The following is a 14,960-nucleotide window of genomic DNA, read 5'->3' as shown; positions in this document are numbered from 1 at the left end:
TCTTCTGAAAGAGGTCTAAACATGGAAATGCAGTGTCTAGTTTGGAGGCTTTGATGCCTGCTAGTATATAGCAAAGGTTAAACTCAGTAGAAGACTGCAGTTGGTAAACATCAACAGAGACTTTTGTGAAGGAATTTCCTTCTTTGGTTCTCTATTCTAGTTGGAAAAATCCAAACTGAAGAGCTGTAAACATTACCCATGCTGGTGAAGCCACCTTTCTGCTCTTCCTTGTTCTCATCCCCTGCCTCCTTTGGGAGTGGTGGTTTGACCGGAGGGTGATCTTGCCTCCACTGGGGTCTTTTGGCAATGTCTGGAGACATTTTTTTGTGTCACAGCCAGGATTTTGTGAAGAAGGGTGGTAAACATGATTATAATGTATAAGACAGATCTCCAGAACAACGAATTACCTGGTCCAACATAGCAGTGATGTGATGGGGGGCTGTCTCATGCATTATGGGACGTTTAGCAGCATCCCTAATTTCTGTGCACAAGATATCAGTAGTACCCTGTAAGTCATGACAACCAGAAACATCTTCAGATATTACTGAGTGTCCCCTTGGGGAGCAAAATTGCCTCTAGTTGAGAACCAGTGCCTTTATAGGTAACTGCTATCTGAATTCTATTTTTGTGTATTTTTCTTGTTTACTTAGTAACAAATACATATGTGTTTTACTCTTAACAGTATATTATTTGTTTCACTAATTTTTGAGCTTTATGTAAGTATTTATTTATTTATTTTAATCAGAGAGAAAGAGGGAGAGAGAGAGCAAGCGAGAACAGGCAGACAGAGTGGCAGACAGAGGGAGAAGCAGGCTCCCTGCCGAGCAAGGAGCCCGATGTGGGACTCAATCCCAGGATGCTGGGATCATGACCTGAGCCCAAGGCAGCCGCTTAACCAACTGAGCCACCCAGGCGTCCCTTGAGCTTTATTAAGGCAAAAAAAATACAGTCCTTTTTAGCTAGCTTTTTGTACCTAATACTAATATATATATACTTTTAAGATTTATTTATTTGAGAGAGGGCAAGCGCAGGTGTGCGAGCAAGGGGAGGGTCAGAGGGAGAAGGAGAGGAAGAGAATTTCAAGCAGATTACCACTGAGTGCAGAACTCGATTCAGGGCTTGATCTAACAACCCTGAGATCATGACCTGAGCTAAAATGAAGACTTGGACACTTAACTGACTGAACCACCTGGGAGCCCCTTTTTATATATTTTTAAAGATTTGGGGTGCCTGGGTGGCTCAGTGGGTTAAACCTCTGCCTTCAGCTCGGGTCATGGTCTCGGGTTCCTGGGATCAAACTTTGCGTCAGGCTATCTGCTCAGTGGGGATCCTGCTTCCCCCTCTCTCTCTGCCTGCCTCTCTGCCTGATTGTGATATCTCTCTCTGTCAAATAAATAAATAAAATCTTAAAAAAAAAGATTTATTTATTTAAAAGAGAGAGTGTGCAGAGGGGAGGGACAGAGGGAGAGGGAGAGAGAGTCCCAAGCAGACTCTGCACTGAGCACAGAGCCCAACACAGGGCTGGGCTGGATCTCACGACTCAGATCATGACCTCAGCTGAAACCAGGAGTCAGACACTCAACTGACTCTGCCCCCCCCAGGTGCTCTCTTAATACTATATTTTTAATCTATAATTAGGAGTGTATAGGCCATAGGTAAGATAATGGAAAATTATTTTTCAAAATCTTTGGACCAGGTAATATTCCTAATAGCAATATATAAAATCTCCTGTTATTTTTCATTTTTTCCTACATTTGGTATTAGATTTTTATTTTTATTTATTTATTTATTCATTTATTTTTTAAAGATTTTATTTATTTATTTGACAGAGAGAGATCACAAGTAGGCAGAAGGGAGACAGAGAGAGAGGGAGGCAGGCTCCCCGCTGAGCAGAAAGCCCAGATGTGGGGCTCGATCCCAGGATCCTGAGATCACGACCGGAGCTGAAGGCAGAGGCTTAACCCACTGAGCCACCCAGGCGCCCCAGTATTAGATTTTTAAAGTTTTTGCAGCTCTAATGGGCACAAATTGTTATTTGATAGTGATCTTGATTTGCTTGTCCCCACTTTTCTAGAAATTCACTCTTAAGCATAATTTACAAAGACCACAATAATTTGGCATATGCTTGTTTACCTCTTCAACCTCATTCATTCACATATTTAAAGATTTTTTAAGATTTTATTTATTTATTTGTCATAAAGAGAGCACAAGCAGGCAGAGTGGCAGTCAGAGGCAGAGAGAGAAGCAGGCTCCCCACTGGACAAGGAGCCCGATGCAGGGTTCTATCCCAGGACCCCAGGATCATGATGGAGCCAAAGGCAGCGGCCTAACCGACTGAGCCACCCAGGCATCCCTCATTCACATATTTAATAAATAATATGGAAGCACCTTCTGAGTGCTACTGTGCTTTTCTTTCTTTTTTTTTTTTAAACACATAATTTGGAAAAAAAAAAATTGGTAGATGGGTACCTGGCTCGCTCAGTTGGTAGGCATGTAGCTCTTCATCTTGTGATGAGTTCAAGCCCATGTTGGGTATAGAGATTAGCTCTTAAAAAAAACCAAACTGGTATAGAATGTTATTCATGAACATCCTTCATTCTAATGATTTTATTTATTTATTTGTCAGAGAGAGTGTGCACAAGGAGGGGGAGCGCTAGGGAGAAGGAGAAGCAGGCTCCCTGCTAAGCAAGGAGCCTGATGCAGGACTCGATCCCAGGACTCTGGGATCATGACCTGAGCAAGGCAGACACTTCACTGACTGAGCCACTCAGGTGTCCCTATGAACATCCTTCATTCTAGAGGGGAATTCAGAGTGGAGCACTGCCACTCAGTGGGGGGGCATGAGTGAACAGCACAGATGAGATCCCTCCTGGTAAAGAGCTTACACACCCTAGTCGGGAGACAGATGTAAGTAGACACCCAGTTCATAAATGTAATTATAGATTATGATGAGTAGTCCAAAGGAAACTAGTTGGGTAATGAGAAAGACTAATTGAAGGTGGCCTTCTTAGTAAACAAATGAGATAAATTAAACATTCATAGGGAAACAGAGCATTGTGAGAGAGAGTAACAGATCTTCTTTACAAAGATGGTCAAGGAGGTATCTCTGAAAGACACCAGAAAAGTGAAACTTAGCCAGTGTATAGAGGTTGAGGCAAAGAGCTTTCCAGGCAGAGGGAACAATTGTGAGAGGCCAGTGTGGCAGAAGCATAAGAGGTGAATAGGAAGAATGATGTCAGTGGGAAGGTGGACTGGTTGCAGCCAGTTCACACAGGTCCTTGTAACTGGGGTAGAAGGACAACTGGAATCTATTGAAGGATTTTAAGTGGTTGAGTGATTCCCGAATTATGCTTTCAAAAGATCACTTATTCATCCAATTGTTTTTTTTTTTCTTTAGTTGTTGTGTTGTTGTTATATTAGTTAACCTATTTATTATAGGCTAGAGGTGTTTCAAATGATGGAGCTTCTGCTGGTCTCTGAATTCCTTTCCTGCACTGATGGCCGCCTTCGCTGTGATGGCAGAAGGGGTTGTGTAGGTCCAGGCACCACTGGCTACTGTTTTCATGTAGGAACCATAGTGCCAGATGCCCACAGCTCATCTTTTCATCTTAGTTTTGCCACAGAAGGAGCATGTGTACTTGGTGTGCTGACTTTTTCAATTTTCTTCATCATTTTCCTGAGGGAGACCCTGTAATGGGTGCTGTTATTTACCGACAGTTCTGACCTTCATGGTGCATTTAGCCATGTCACCACACTGAGGTCCAAGTTCAGAGCCATTCAGTTAGATTTTGTTGAACAAAAAAACCCCAAAGTAACAGCATCAAATTGATGTTCCAGAATCAACTTTTTTCTCTCTGATAAAGGAAGTCCATGAGAAGACCATTCCTGGCTGGTATGGCAGTGTCACAATTATTGGTGAGCTAAGGCTCTATTTGTCTTCCTGTTTTGCTATCCTCAGGACTGGGCTTCCATGGTGCAGCTGGAGCTGCTGTAACCACATTCATATTCCAGGTTGAGGAGAGAGGAAGGGAAGAAAGTCAGGAGGGATTCACCTTCCAGCCATGTCAGCTTCCGGATGTGACATTTTGTTTACATCTTATTGGCCAGAATTTAGTCACATATAGCTACTCAGGAAGCTGGGAGGTTTAGTCTTTTGACTGGGTGCCTCAACTCTTGGAATAGAATCAGCTTCCCATTACTTAGGAAGAAAGGTTGTGGCATATGCACCCATAGTATTCTAAAGATTTTTTTTTTTTTAATTTATTTATTTGACAGAGAGAGATCACAAGTAGACAGAGAGGCAGGCAGAGAGAGAGAGAGAGAGAGAGAGGGAGGGAAGCAGGCTCCCTGCTGAGCAGAGAACCCGATGTGGGACTCGATCTCAGGACCCTGAGATCATGACCTGAGCCGAAGGCAGCGGCTTAACCCACTGAGCCACCCAGGCGCCCCTGCACCCATAGTATTCTGCTCTGTGTAGAGCATTGTTTGTAGGGGCAAGAGTAGAAGCAGAGAAACAAGTCAGGAAGATAGAAGACTATGGTATGGACTAAGGTAGGAGCCCTAGCAATGGAGGGATGTGGGCAGACTTGAGATGCATTTTGGAGTAGAGTTCACAAAACTTAATGGTGGATTGGGTATGAGGAGTGAAGGAAAGAGAAGAATTGATCAGCTTGATGGACAGACGGTGATGTCTTTTATGAGGTGGGGAAGACTGGGAAGGAGACATTTGGGAGCAGTTGAAAAAAGTTGTTTGTGAAATACCTGTTGGACTTCTGAGAGGAGAAATCTGCGGAGACATTGGAATCTGGAGCTCATTTTTAAATTTCTCCCATAAGTGCCTCTATTGCATGCTGTCCTGCCCTTGGGAACCATTTGCTGTTCCTCAAACATGCCATGTTCTCTCTTGTGTCTGTGTCTTTGCACATACTTCTCTTCTTCTCTCTCCTGTCTGGAGCGTTTAGCTCCTGCCTTCTCCCCCTTACAAGCTACTCATTCATCTCTCTGTACTTGTCTCAGGCTCCCTTACTTTTGGAAAGCCTTCCTGGTTCCTTGAGGCAGTCTAGGTATGTAGGGTGTGTCCGATGTGAATTATAATTAATAATTTTTAGACTGGCAGCTCATCAACTGGCATGTCTCACCCCAAGTTCTATATTCATAATGAGGTTTTCTTGACTATCCTAGGTAGATTTACTGCCCCTCCTACATTTCTTATGAGAACCTTCATGGAATGTTTGTATATTGTTGCAGTCTTTTGTGTGTTTTAATCCTCTACTCTAAGCTCCTAGAGGGCAAGGACAAGATCTTTTCTTAGTGGCTTTATGATTCCAGGGGTGAAGCTTGCTTTTAGAAGTTCCATGTCACAATTAAGAAAAATATTCCATCATTGCTTTTTTTTTCTTTTGTGGTAAAAAACATGTAAAATATACCATCTTAACCATTTTATTTTGTTTTATATATTTTTTTAAGATTTTATTTTAAGTAATCTATACACCCGGTGTGGGGTTCGAACTTACAACCCTGAGATCAAAAGTTGCATGCAGGGTGCCCGGGTGGCTCAATTGGTTAAGTGTCTGCCTTTGTCTCGAGTTCAGCATTGGTCTCCTTGCTCAGCGGGGAGCCTGCTTCTCTCTTTGCCTGCCCCACACCCTGCTTGTGCTCTCTCTCTCTGACAAATAAAATCTTTTTTTTTGTTTTTTAAATGTATTTTTTTTTTAAAGATTTTATTTATTTATTTCACAGAGAGATCACAAGTAGGCAGAGAGAGAGAGGAAGGGAAGCAGGCTCCCCGCCGAACAGAGAGCCCAATGCGGGGTTCGATCCCAGGACCCTGAGACCATGACCCGAGCCGAAGGCAGAGCCTCAACCCACTGAGCCACCCAGGTGCCCCTGACAAATAAAATCTTAAAAAAAAAAGTCACATGCTCTACTGATTGAGCCAGCTGGGCCCCCCGATCCTATCTTAACCATTTTATTTTATTTTTATTTTTTTAAGAGAGAATGAGAGTGAGTGGGGGCCAGGGGCAGAAGGAGAAGAAGAGAGAGTCTTAAGCAGGCTCCACATCCAGTTCAAAGTCCAACACTGGGCAAGATCTCATGACCCTGAGATCAGGATCTGAGCTGAAATGAGAGTCAGATACTTAACTGACTGAGCCACTCAGATCCCCCGTCTAAACCATTTTAAAATGTACAGTTCAGCAGGGTTAAGTACATTTACATTTAATTGTTGTGAAATGGATCTCCAGAACTTTTTCATCTTGCACAACTGAAACTCCATACATCATTGCTTTTTAACGCAATTAACATTTTTGTTTATTTCAGGTGGTGTTTCGTTCTACGTCGGCTATGGTTTACATATTTATTCAGATGAGCTGTGAAATGTGGGATTTCGATATTTATGGTACTGTTCCTAAGTGCTGGTTGTAGCTGCCATTGGGTTGACATTTCTGGTTTCTCCCAAGTTGGTATCATTTTACAGTAAGCTATTGACATTCTCTAAAAATCTGTCTTGAGATCTTTACAAATCATCAAATGCCAAAATAAACAAATTGAAAGGAAATATTTTACATATGTATATTTATATGGTGAATTCCATGAAATGCTATAAAGTATTAATGGAAAATCTGACTTCTCAGATCTTTAATTATCCTACAAGTATGGGTTGAAAAGACATAAAATCACTTTATGGCTAGGAACAAACTTTCTTTGATATCATTCATTTCTCTTCGTGTCACTCAGAACTCTCCATGTTTGTCTCATTTTTTTTTTTTTAAAGATTTTATTTATTTATTTATTTGACAGAGAGAAATCACAAGTAGGCAGAGAGGCAGACAGAGAGAGAGGGGGAAGCAGGCTCCCTGCTGAGCAGAGAGCCCGATGTGGGGCTCGATCCCAGAACCCTAAGATCATGATCTGAGCTGAAGGCAGAGGCTTTAACCCACTGAGCCACCCAGGTGCCTCTGTTTGTCTCATTTTATTAGAGTTATTATGTAGGGGTGCCTGGGTGGCTCAGTGGGTTAAAGCCTCTTCCTTCGGCTCAGGTCATGGTCCCAGTGTCCTGGGATCGAGCCCCGCATCGGGCTCTCTGCTCAGCGGGGAACCTGCCTCCTCCTCTCTCTCTGCCTGCCTCTCTGCCTACTTGTGATCTCTATCTGTCAAATAAATAAATAAAATCTTAAAAAAAAAATAGAGTTATTATGTAATGAGTAGAGGGCAATAAAGCTGCTACGAGGTGTGGCTATTGTGTCCAATACACCAGCCCTATGGTACATGTATTTCAAGTTTGTGTTTAGCAAAATTACAAATTAATTTCTTTTTAAAAACTTTTTATTTAAATTGAATTAATTAACATATAGTGTATTATTAGTTTCAGAGGTATGGTTCAGTGATTCATCAGTCTTATGTAACACCCATTGCTCATTATATCACATGCCCTCCATAATGCCCATCACCCTATTACCCTATCCTCCCAAACCCCTTCCCTCTAGCAACCCTAAGTTTATTTCCTGTGATTAAGAGTCTCTTATGGTTTGTCTTCCTCTCTGGTTTTGTCTTGTTTTATTTTTCCATCCCTTCCCCTATGATCTTCTGTTTTGTTTCTTAAATTTCACATATGAGTGAGATCATATGATAATTGTCTTTCTCTGATTGACTTATTTCATATAACATAATACTCTCTAGTTCCATCCATGTCTATAAACGAAATTCTTTTATGGGTCATCAAAGTCATTCAAGAACAGTAGGAACTGCAACTGATAATTCAGTGGGTGCCCAGGGTCATCTTCCAACCAGCTTTAAGCATCATTGTGAGAATACTCACATTTGGAGGTTAAGATGGACCTCTCATTCTGAAGGTAACACTGCATTTTTCAGTCATCAAAGCATTTTCAATCTTGGCTTTTTTACCTTAGAGCCACAGCTTCTTACTGAGTGAGGCAAATATTAAATTTGGCTCTGTGGAAAGTCTAGATCGAAGCTACTTTTATACACTTGGCTTTTATAATCTTGTTTTAAGATATAGCAGAACCCACCTTGTCTTTGGTCCCATTCCTGCTACTTTACTGAGAGCAGATACTGTAAACAAGAAATAAAGATAATCTTCACCCTTTTCTCATTGTTGCTTTTCAGGGGATCTATATTTTGAGAAAGCTGTGAATGGTTTCCTTGCTGATCTCTTTACCAAGTGGAAGGTATGTTTCTTACACACTAAATCTCATTGCATAAACATTACTATTGTGGATTTTAGAAATACACCATTTTCATTAAGCTACCTTTAATTAAAGTTATCATAGCTAAAGCCTAAATTGATAAAACTCTAGATTTACATTACTTTAACCACCTCAACATGATAAAGTATTTATGAGAAACCCATAGGTGACATCAGATTTAATGGTGAAAGACTAAAAACTTTCCCCTTTAAGATTTAGGAACATTAGGGTGCCTGGGTGGCTCAGTTGGTTAGGCATCTGCCTTTGGCTCAGGTCATGATTCCGGGATCGAGTCCTGCATTGGCTTCCCAGCTTCACGAGAGTCTGCTTCTACTTCTGACCTTCTCCCCGCTTATGCTGTCTCTCACTTTCTCTCTCTCTCAAATAAATAAATAAAATCTTAAAAAAAAAGAGAGAGAGATTTAGGAACACAGTAAGGATGCCTGCCTTCACCATTAGTATTCAGTGTTGTACTAGAAGTTCTAACCGCAGCAATTAGGCAAGAAAAAGAAATAGAATGCACCCTTATTGGAAAAGAAGAGGTAAAACTACCTCTATTCACAGATGAACTCTTATATGTAGGAAATCCTAAAAAATCTACAAAAAAACTATTAGAACTAATGTAAATGGATTCAGCAAAGTTCAGGGTACAAAATCAACACACACCATCATTTGTGTTTCATTGGCAATGAATAGTTTGAATAGGAAATATGAAAACATAGAAGTAAATCTTAAAAAGAGAATTAAATTAAAAACAATTCCATTTACAAGAGCATCAGAGAGAATCAAATACTTTGGAGTAATTTAGCCAAGGAGGTACACAATTTCTATACTAAAATCTACAGAATTTGCTGAGATAGATTAATAAAGATCTAAAAAATGAAAAACAACCCATGAGAATAGATTGGGAAACTTAATAGTGTTAAAGTGGCAGTACTACTCAAAACAAACTATAGTTCAGGGCGCTGGGTGGCTTAGTTGGTTGGGCGACTGCCTTTGGCTTAGGTCATGATCCCAGAGTCCTGGGATTGAGTCCCACATCAGGCTCCCAGCTCCATGGGGAGTCTCCTTCTCCCTCTGACCTTCTCCCCTCTCATGCTCTCTCTCACTCTCTCTTGCTCTCTCAAATAAATAAATAAAATCTTAAACAAACAAACAAACAAACTATGGTTCAGTCCCTATCAAAATCCCAGTGGCCTTTTTCTTGGCAGAAACAGAAAAGCTGATTCTAAAATTTATATGCAATTGCAAGGGATCCTGCATAGTCAAAACAACCTTGAGGAAGAGCAACAAAGTTGGAAAGCTCTTACTTCCTAATTTCAAAACTTACTACAAAGTTAAAGTAGTCAAAACAGCATGGTATTGGCATAAAGATAAATGATATAAGTCAATGGAATAGAATTGAGAGTGTAGAAATCAATCCATACATCTATGATCAATTGATTTTAGACAAAGATGTGAAGTCCATTCAATGAGGGAAAGAATAGTCTCTACAACAAATGGTTTTGAGCCAAATATCCACATGCAAAAGAATGAGTTTGGACTCTCACTACACATCCATATTTAAAACTTAACTCAAATTAGGGTGCCTGGGTGTCTCAGTTGGTTAAGCATCCGACTCATGATTTCGGCTCAGGTCATAACCTCAGGCTTGTAAGATCAAGCCCTGTTTCCGGGCTCCCTGCTCAGCAGGGAGTCTGCCTCTCTCCCTTTCCCTCTCCCTCTGCCCCTCCCCACGCTCGAGTGCTCTCTTTCTCTCTCTAAAATAAATAAATACATCTTTAAAAAAATTAACTCAAGGTGGATCAAAGACTTAAATAGGAGAGCTATGTTTGAAGTTATATTATGTAGTGGGAAAGAGCATGGAGTTTGGATAAAGACCGACTGGGTTTAAAATTATGGTTCTACTTTGATTCAGTTTTTTATCTTGGAGAAGTAGTCAGTCTCCTGCGCCTCTATTCTCTTTTCTGCAAAATGGAGTTGATAATAGTTCCTGCCTCACAAGGCGTTTTAAAGATTTATTTTTATTTATTTATTTGACAGACAGAGATCACAAGCAGGCAGAGAGACAGGCAGAGAGAGAGGAGGAAGCAGGCTCCCCGCCGAGCAGAGAGCCCGATGTGGGGCTCGATCCCAGGACCCTGAGATCATGACCCGAGCCGAAGGCAGCGGCTTAACCCACTGAGCCACCCAGGCACCCCTCACAAGGTGTTTTAAAGCATCTATACATTGTATGGTCTCAGTAGGATCCTGGTCTCAACTGAATCTAAGTCCCATCTTCCTCAGCAACACAGAAGCAATATCCTTCAGCTGTGAAGTGTATAGACATAGAAGTACAATGCTTGCACCCAGAGAACTTACAGATCTGCTGGGAGCTTGCATCTGTGTATTTGAAGCAATAGCAAACTGTATGTTTTAGGGGTTGAAACTTTATTTACTTTTGAATTTGGGCCTGGAAGGCAGAGGAAGGTTTGGATGTTGGAAAGGAAGATGGAGAGGGTATGTCAGATGAACAGTTCGAGCAAAAGGATGTAGACAGGTGTGAGAGGGGGTGTGGTCTAGGCAACTTCACAGAGGGTTTAATATGGGGAATAATTAAGTAATGAGGTGGATTAGAAAGATAGGGTCCCATTGAGCCAGGTAGTTTTGGACTTGATAGGAAGTATGGGAGCTATTACAGGTTCTCAACCAAGACATCACTATGATCAAAGCCAGGGAGAATTTGAGGAAAGACGAGTCCAGTGGCCAGGAGCAGTTTGGTGAAGGGACACACTGAAATTAAGCAGACCAGCCAGGAGGCTTCTGCAGTCATGTGGCTTAACCATGATCAGGCCTTGGTGTCTGCCTAAGTACTGAGCCTAAAGTTTGGGGTCGGCTGAATAATGGTTACCTTGGACCTCATAATGGTCATTTCATTATTGGGTCTGTGAAAACCTTCATTTCAGGTCTGGCTCAGTTGTGTCTTAGATGTGGACTAACCCAAGATTCTGTAAGTGGATATGTGATTAGCTATAGGGGCAGAATTTGGCATAGGCCCAGTCATTAGTTTACAGGATTTTGTTCTTAGGATTTGTTTATTTTTTTAAAGATTTTATTTATTCATTTATTTTTATTTGACAGAGAGGGAGAGAGAGAGTGGGAGGGGCAGAGGGAGAAGCAGACTCCCCACCGAGCAGGGAGACCGATGCAGGGCTCCATCCCAGGACCCTGGCATCATGACCTGAGCGAAAGCAGTTGCTTAACTGACTGAGCCAACCAGGCACCCCATGAATTAGTTCATTTTTTAAATTCAAGAACTTGATTTTTTTTTTTAATTTTTAAACATTTAAATTTATTTAAATTTATTTATTATTTGACAGAGAGAGAAGGGGAAACAGGCTCCCCACTGAGCCTGATGCGGGGCTTGATCCCAGGACCCTGAGATCATGATCTGGGCCAAAGGCAGAGGCTTAACCCACTGAGCCACCCAGGCGCCCCTTGGTTTTATTTTTTTAAAGAATTTTATTTCTTTGTGAAAAAGAATGTGAGAGAGAAAGAGAGCACGAGCTGGGGGAAGGCAAAGGCAGAGGGAGAAGCAGACTCCCCCTTGACCAGGAGCCCAATGTGGGACTCCATCCCAGTACCCTGGGATCATAACCTGAGCTGAAGGCAGATGCTTAATGCCTGAACCACCCAGGCGCTCAAGAACTTGGTTTTAAAGCAGGAGCTTGAAAATGAATTAAAATAACTTTACGTAACCACTCTGTATTGATTTAATGATGTTTAGTGAAGGTTGTTTATTCCTCTTGTTTAATAACTTAAAATTTAGCACTGTGGACAGAAGGATTGAGCATGAGATTCATGAATTCATTTCAGAGCCCAAAATACAGTGGTGGTGGGAGTAGTAGTAGTAATCCGAGTTAACATTTATTGAGTATTTTTGACATAGCAGGTATTTTGATAAGTGTTTTATCCACATTATCTCAGTAAACTCTTGCCACTATTTTACAGGTAGGGAAAGTACAGCTCAAAGGGGCTGGGTAATTTGCTCATGATCAACAGCATGTAAAAGCAGAACGAGGATTCTAATTGGTGCCTTCCATTCACCCAGAGGTAGCCTGAGATCATAACCTCTGTGCTATCCTGTCTGTATTATTATAGTCCCAGGTCATGTCACCTGTCATATATTATCCCCATCATCACATGAGTTGAGAGGCTCATATGGCCACACCAGCCCATTGTAAGGCATTTTTTTCTGTATATCACTTATATCAAAATCAGATAAATCAGGAGTTGAGTTTGGAGCACTGGGCATCTAATAAATTTGTTGGTGGCTAATGAAGATGTGCTCTTTCCTAGCACTCTGCTCTGGGTGCTGTGGCTTGTATTTAGGAATTTCTGTCCACTTGAGGTATATCCATGGGGATGTATAAGGTGGCATGTAACGTGCATCATGTTGTATATATACCTTACATGGTGAATGGTGAATTGTGTAGTCAGTGAGTATGGTTGGTTAGAGATGGGTCATTGTAAGCTCTCCTCTTCGAAGATTGGGAGGAACTGAAACTGGGCTTGCTGGCTCACTGGTGCAAGCCAAATTTCATGCCATCTGTGAACAGCCTATTTCCAGAACGTTGATCTCCAGACTCTGTGGAAATGATAATTCTCACCAAAACCCGTCCCCATACAAAGGTACTTCATTGCCTTGGCTTCGACTCCTGCATCTCAAGTAGCTCCCAAGCCTCATCTTTATGGCAGTGGTAGGATGTTGGGATGTGTTTGATTCTCACATCTACCACCATGGGTTTTCTTCTTGTTTCCTAAGCTACTTTTCTGAAGAAATTTTAAAAACACCATGAAACAGGTACAGATACCATAATCCTTTGACACTGGGCTAATCTAGTTCATGCCAAATCAAGAGCTGGGAGATAGCGACCCATACTTATTGGTAATTTGCTGTTTTTAAGCACTTTGTGCACTTCTGGGACAATAGGTAATTTGCCCAAGGTCATGTGGTGGTAAATTTCAGAGCCAGGACTCAGTGCAGATCTTCTCACTCCAGCAGTGCTGTGTTCACTGCATTATGCAACCTCAGTTATATGATATCATCTAAGCCACTGAGCCTCCTAAAATTGAGACTATTATGTTCATGCAGGCTCCTTCATTGTGAAGTAAATGAAATAACCGTAAGCTTTTTTTCTCTACTCATTCTAGGAGAAGAACTGTAGTCATGAAGTGACAGTGGTCCTATTTTCTAGAACTTTCTATGATGCAAAATCTCTTGGTGAGTAAGTGTTTCTCCTCTAGTTTTTTTTTTTTTTTTGTTAAGCTTCCCACCCATTCCTTACATCTTTCCCTTCACAATGCTCATCTTTCATACTTTTTCTGTTAAGAGCCCAGGGTAAAATGGAAAATCTTATTGTCTATTAGTGGATGCAGAAGGTCTGCAGGCTGTGATTAGCCAACTTGATTTATAATTTTATTCATTCATTTATTTTGGTGATGCAAATTTTCAACCCAGAAGAGTGAGCAGAGAAACTGAATTTCTCTTCTCACTCTGATTTATGTGTGTTGTTTCTCTTTTTCAGATGAATTTCCTGAAATAAACCGAGCCTCAATTCGACAGGATCACAAGGGACGGTACTATGAAGACTTTTATAAGTATGTTTGAGTGGTTTGCTATGCCTTTTTTAAAAAAGATTTTATTTATTTTATTGAGATAGAGAGCAAGAGTTGGGGGGAGGGCCGGGGGGGCAGAGGGAAAGGTAGAAGCAGGCTCCCCATTGAGCAGGGTGGCTGATGTGGGGATTGATCCCAGGACCCTGAGATCATGTCCTGAGCCAAAGGCAGATGCTTAACCGACTAAGCCACCCAGGTGCCCTCTATGCTCTGTTTGTTTGTTTGGTTGGTTGTTTCTTTCCTAACTTAAAAAAAAATTAACCTTTTCATTTTGGAATAATTCTGGGTTTACAGAGAAGTTACAAAGATAGCCCAGAGAGAGAGTTCCCATATACCCTTTACCCAGTTTCCCCTGTTAACATTTCATAACCAAAGTCCATTTGTCAAAACTGCGAGATTAGCCCTGATATATTACTATTAACTAAATTTCAGGTGGTTTTCAGATTTCATTAGTTTTTCTACTTTATGTTCCAGGATCTAATCCAGGATACCACACTGCATTTAGACTTTACAAACTTTGTATTGTGAAAACTGTCAAACTCCCAGAAAAGAAGAATAAATAATATAATGAATTCACATAGCCAACAGCTAGATTGAACAGTTATTATTATGCCATATTTGCTTCCTCTGTTTTGTTTGTTTCTTTGTTTTGCTTCATCTTGTTTTTTTAGCTTTTATTTTAGCGTAAATTAGAGATGTTGTGACATTTTTGTTCTTTGGTATATCTAAAAAATAAGGGCATTTTTACATATAACCACAATGTCATGGTCATGTTGAACAAAGTTAATTCTAATATCTAATATCTAGTATATATTCAGATGTCATTAATTATCTCTGAAATAATTTATGTTTGATTTGCTTGTTAAGTCTAAATCTAAAGCAGTTTCACCCTTCCTTTTTGCCCCGAAACATTTGATGTGTTGAAGAATCTCAGTTGTACTGTGTGCTTCCCCAACTTCCATGCGCAGGTGAACCTGGGGATCATGCCGATTCCATTAAGTTCAGGAGTCCTGGGGTGGGTCTGAGATTCTGCTCAGTCTAGCTAGCTCCTTTGCTTGCGTAGGTTGGTCTTTGTATCCCGTTTTGAGTAGGGAGGCT

The 14,960-nt window shown here is 41.0% G+C and overlaps 1 protein-coding gene across 13 annotated transcripts in view; it reads left to right on the top strand.

Annotated features, from left to right (window-relative positions):
- Positions 1-14,960, top strand: part of DEPDC5 (DEP domain containing 5, GATOR1 subcomplex subunit) — a 141,604-nt gene that overhangs the window by 23,878 nt on the left and 102,766 nt on the right. For all 13 annotated transcript variants that reach the window (XR_007121887.1, XR_007121888.1, XR_007121889.1 and 10 more), the window contains exons 9-12: positions 6,319-6,397; positions 8,125-8,186; positions 13,398-13,467; positions 13,772-13,844. Coding sequence is in view for 10 of the 13 variants with exons in the window: in XM_047697297.1 (XP_047553253.1) it covers positions 6,319-6,397; positions 8,125-8,186; positions 13,398-13,467; positions 13,772-13,844 (284 nt within the window). In the remaining 3 variants the exon portion in view is untranslated. The remainder of the gene's footprint in view (positions 1-6,318; positions 6,398-8,124; positions 8,187-13,397; positions 13,468-13,771; positions 13,845-14,960) is intronic.

The sequence above is a fragment of the Lutra lutra genome, chromosome 12 (genome assembly GCF_902655055.1).
Source record: "Lutra lutra chromosome 12, mLutLut1.2, whole genome shotgun sequence".
Taxonomy (NCBI): domain Eukaryota; kingdom Metazoa; phylum Chordata; class Mammalia; order Carnivora; family Mustelidae; genus Lutra; species Lutra lutra.
The sequence above is the reverse complement of the archived record's forward strand: the minus strand, read 5'-3'. Positions and strand labels throughout refer to the sequence as shown.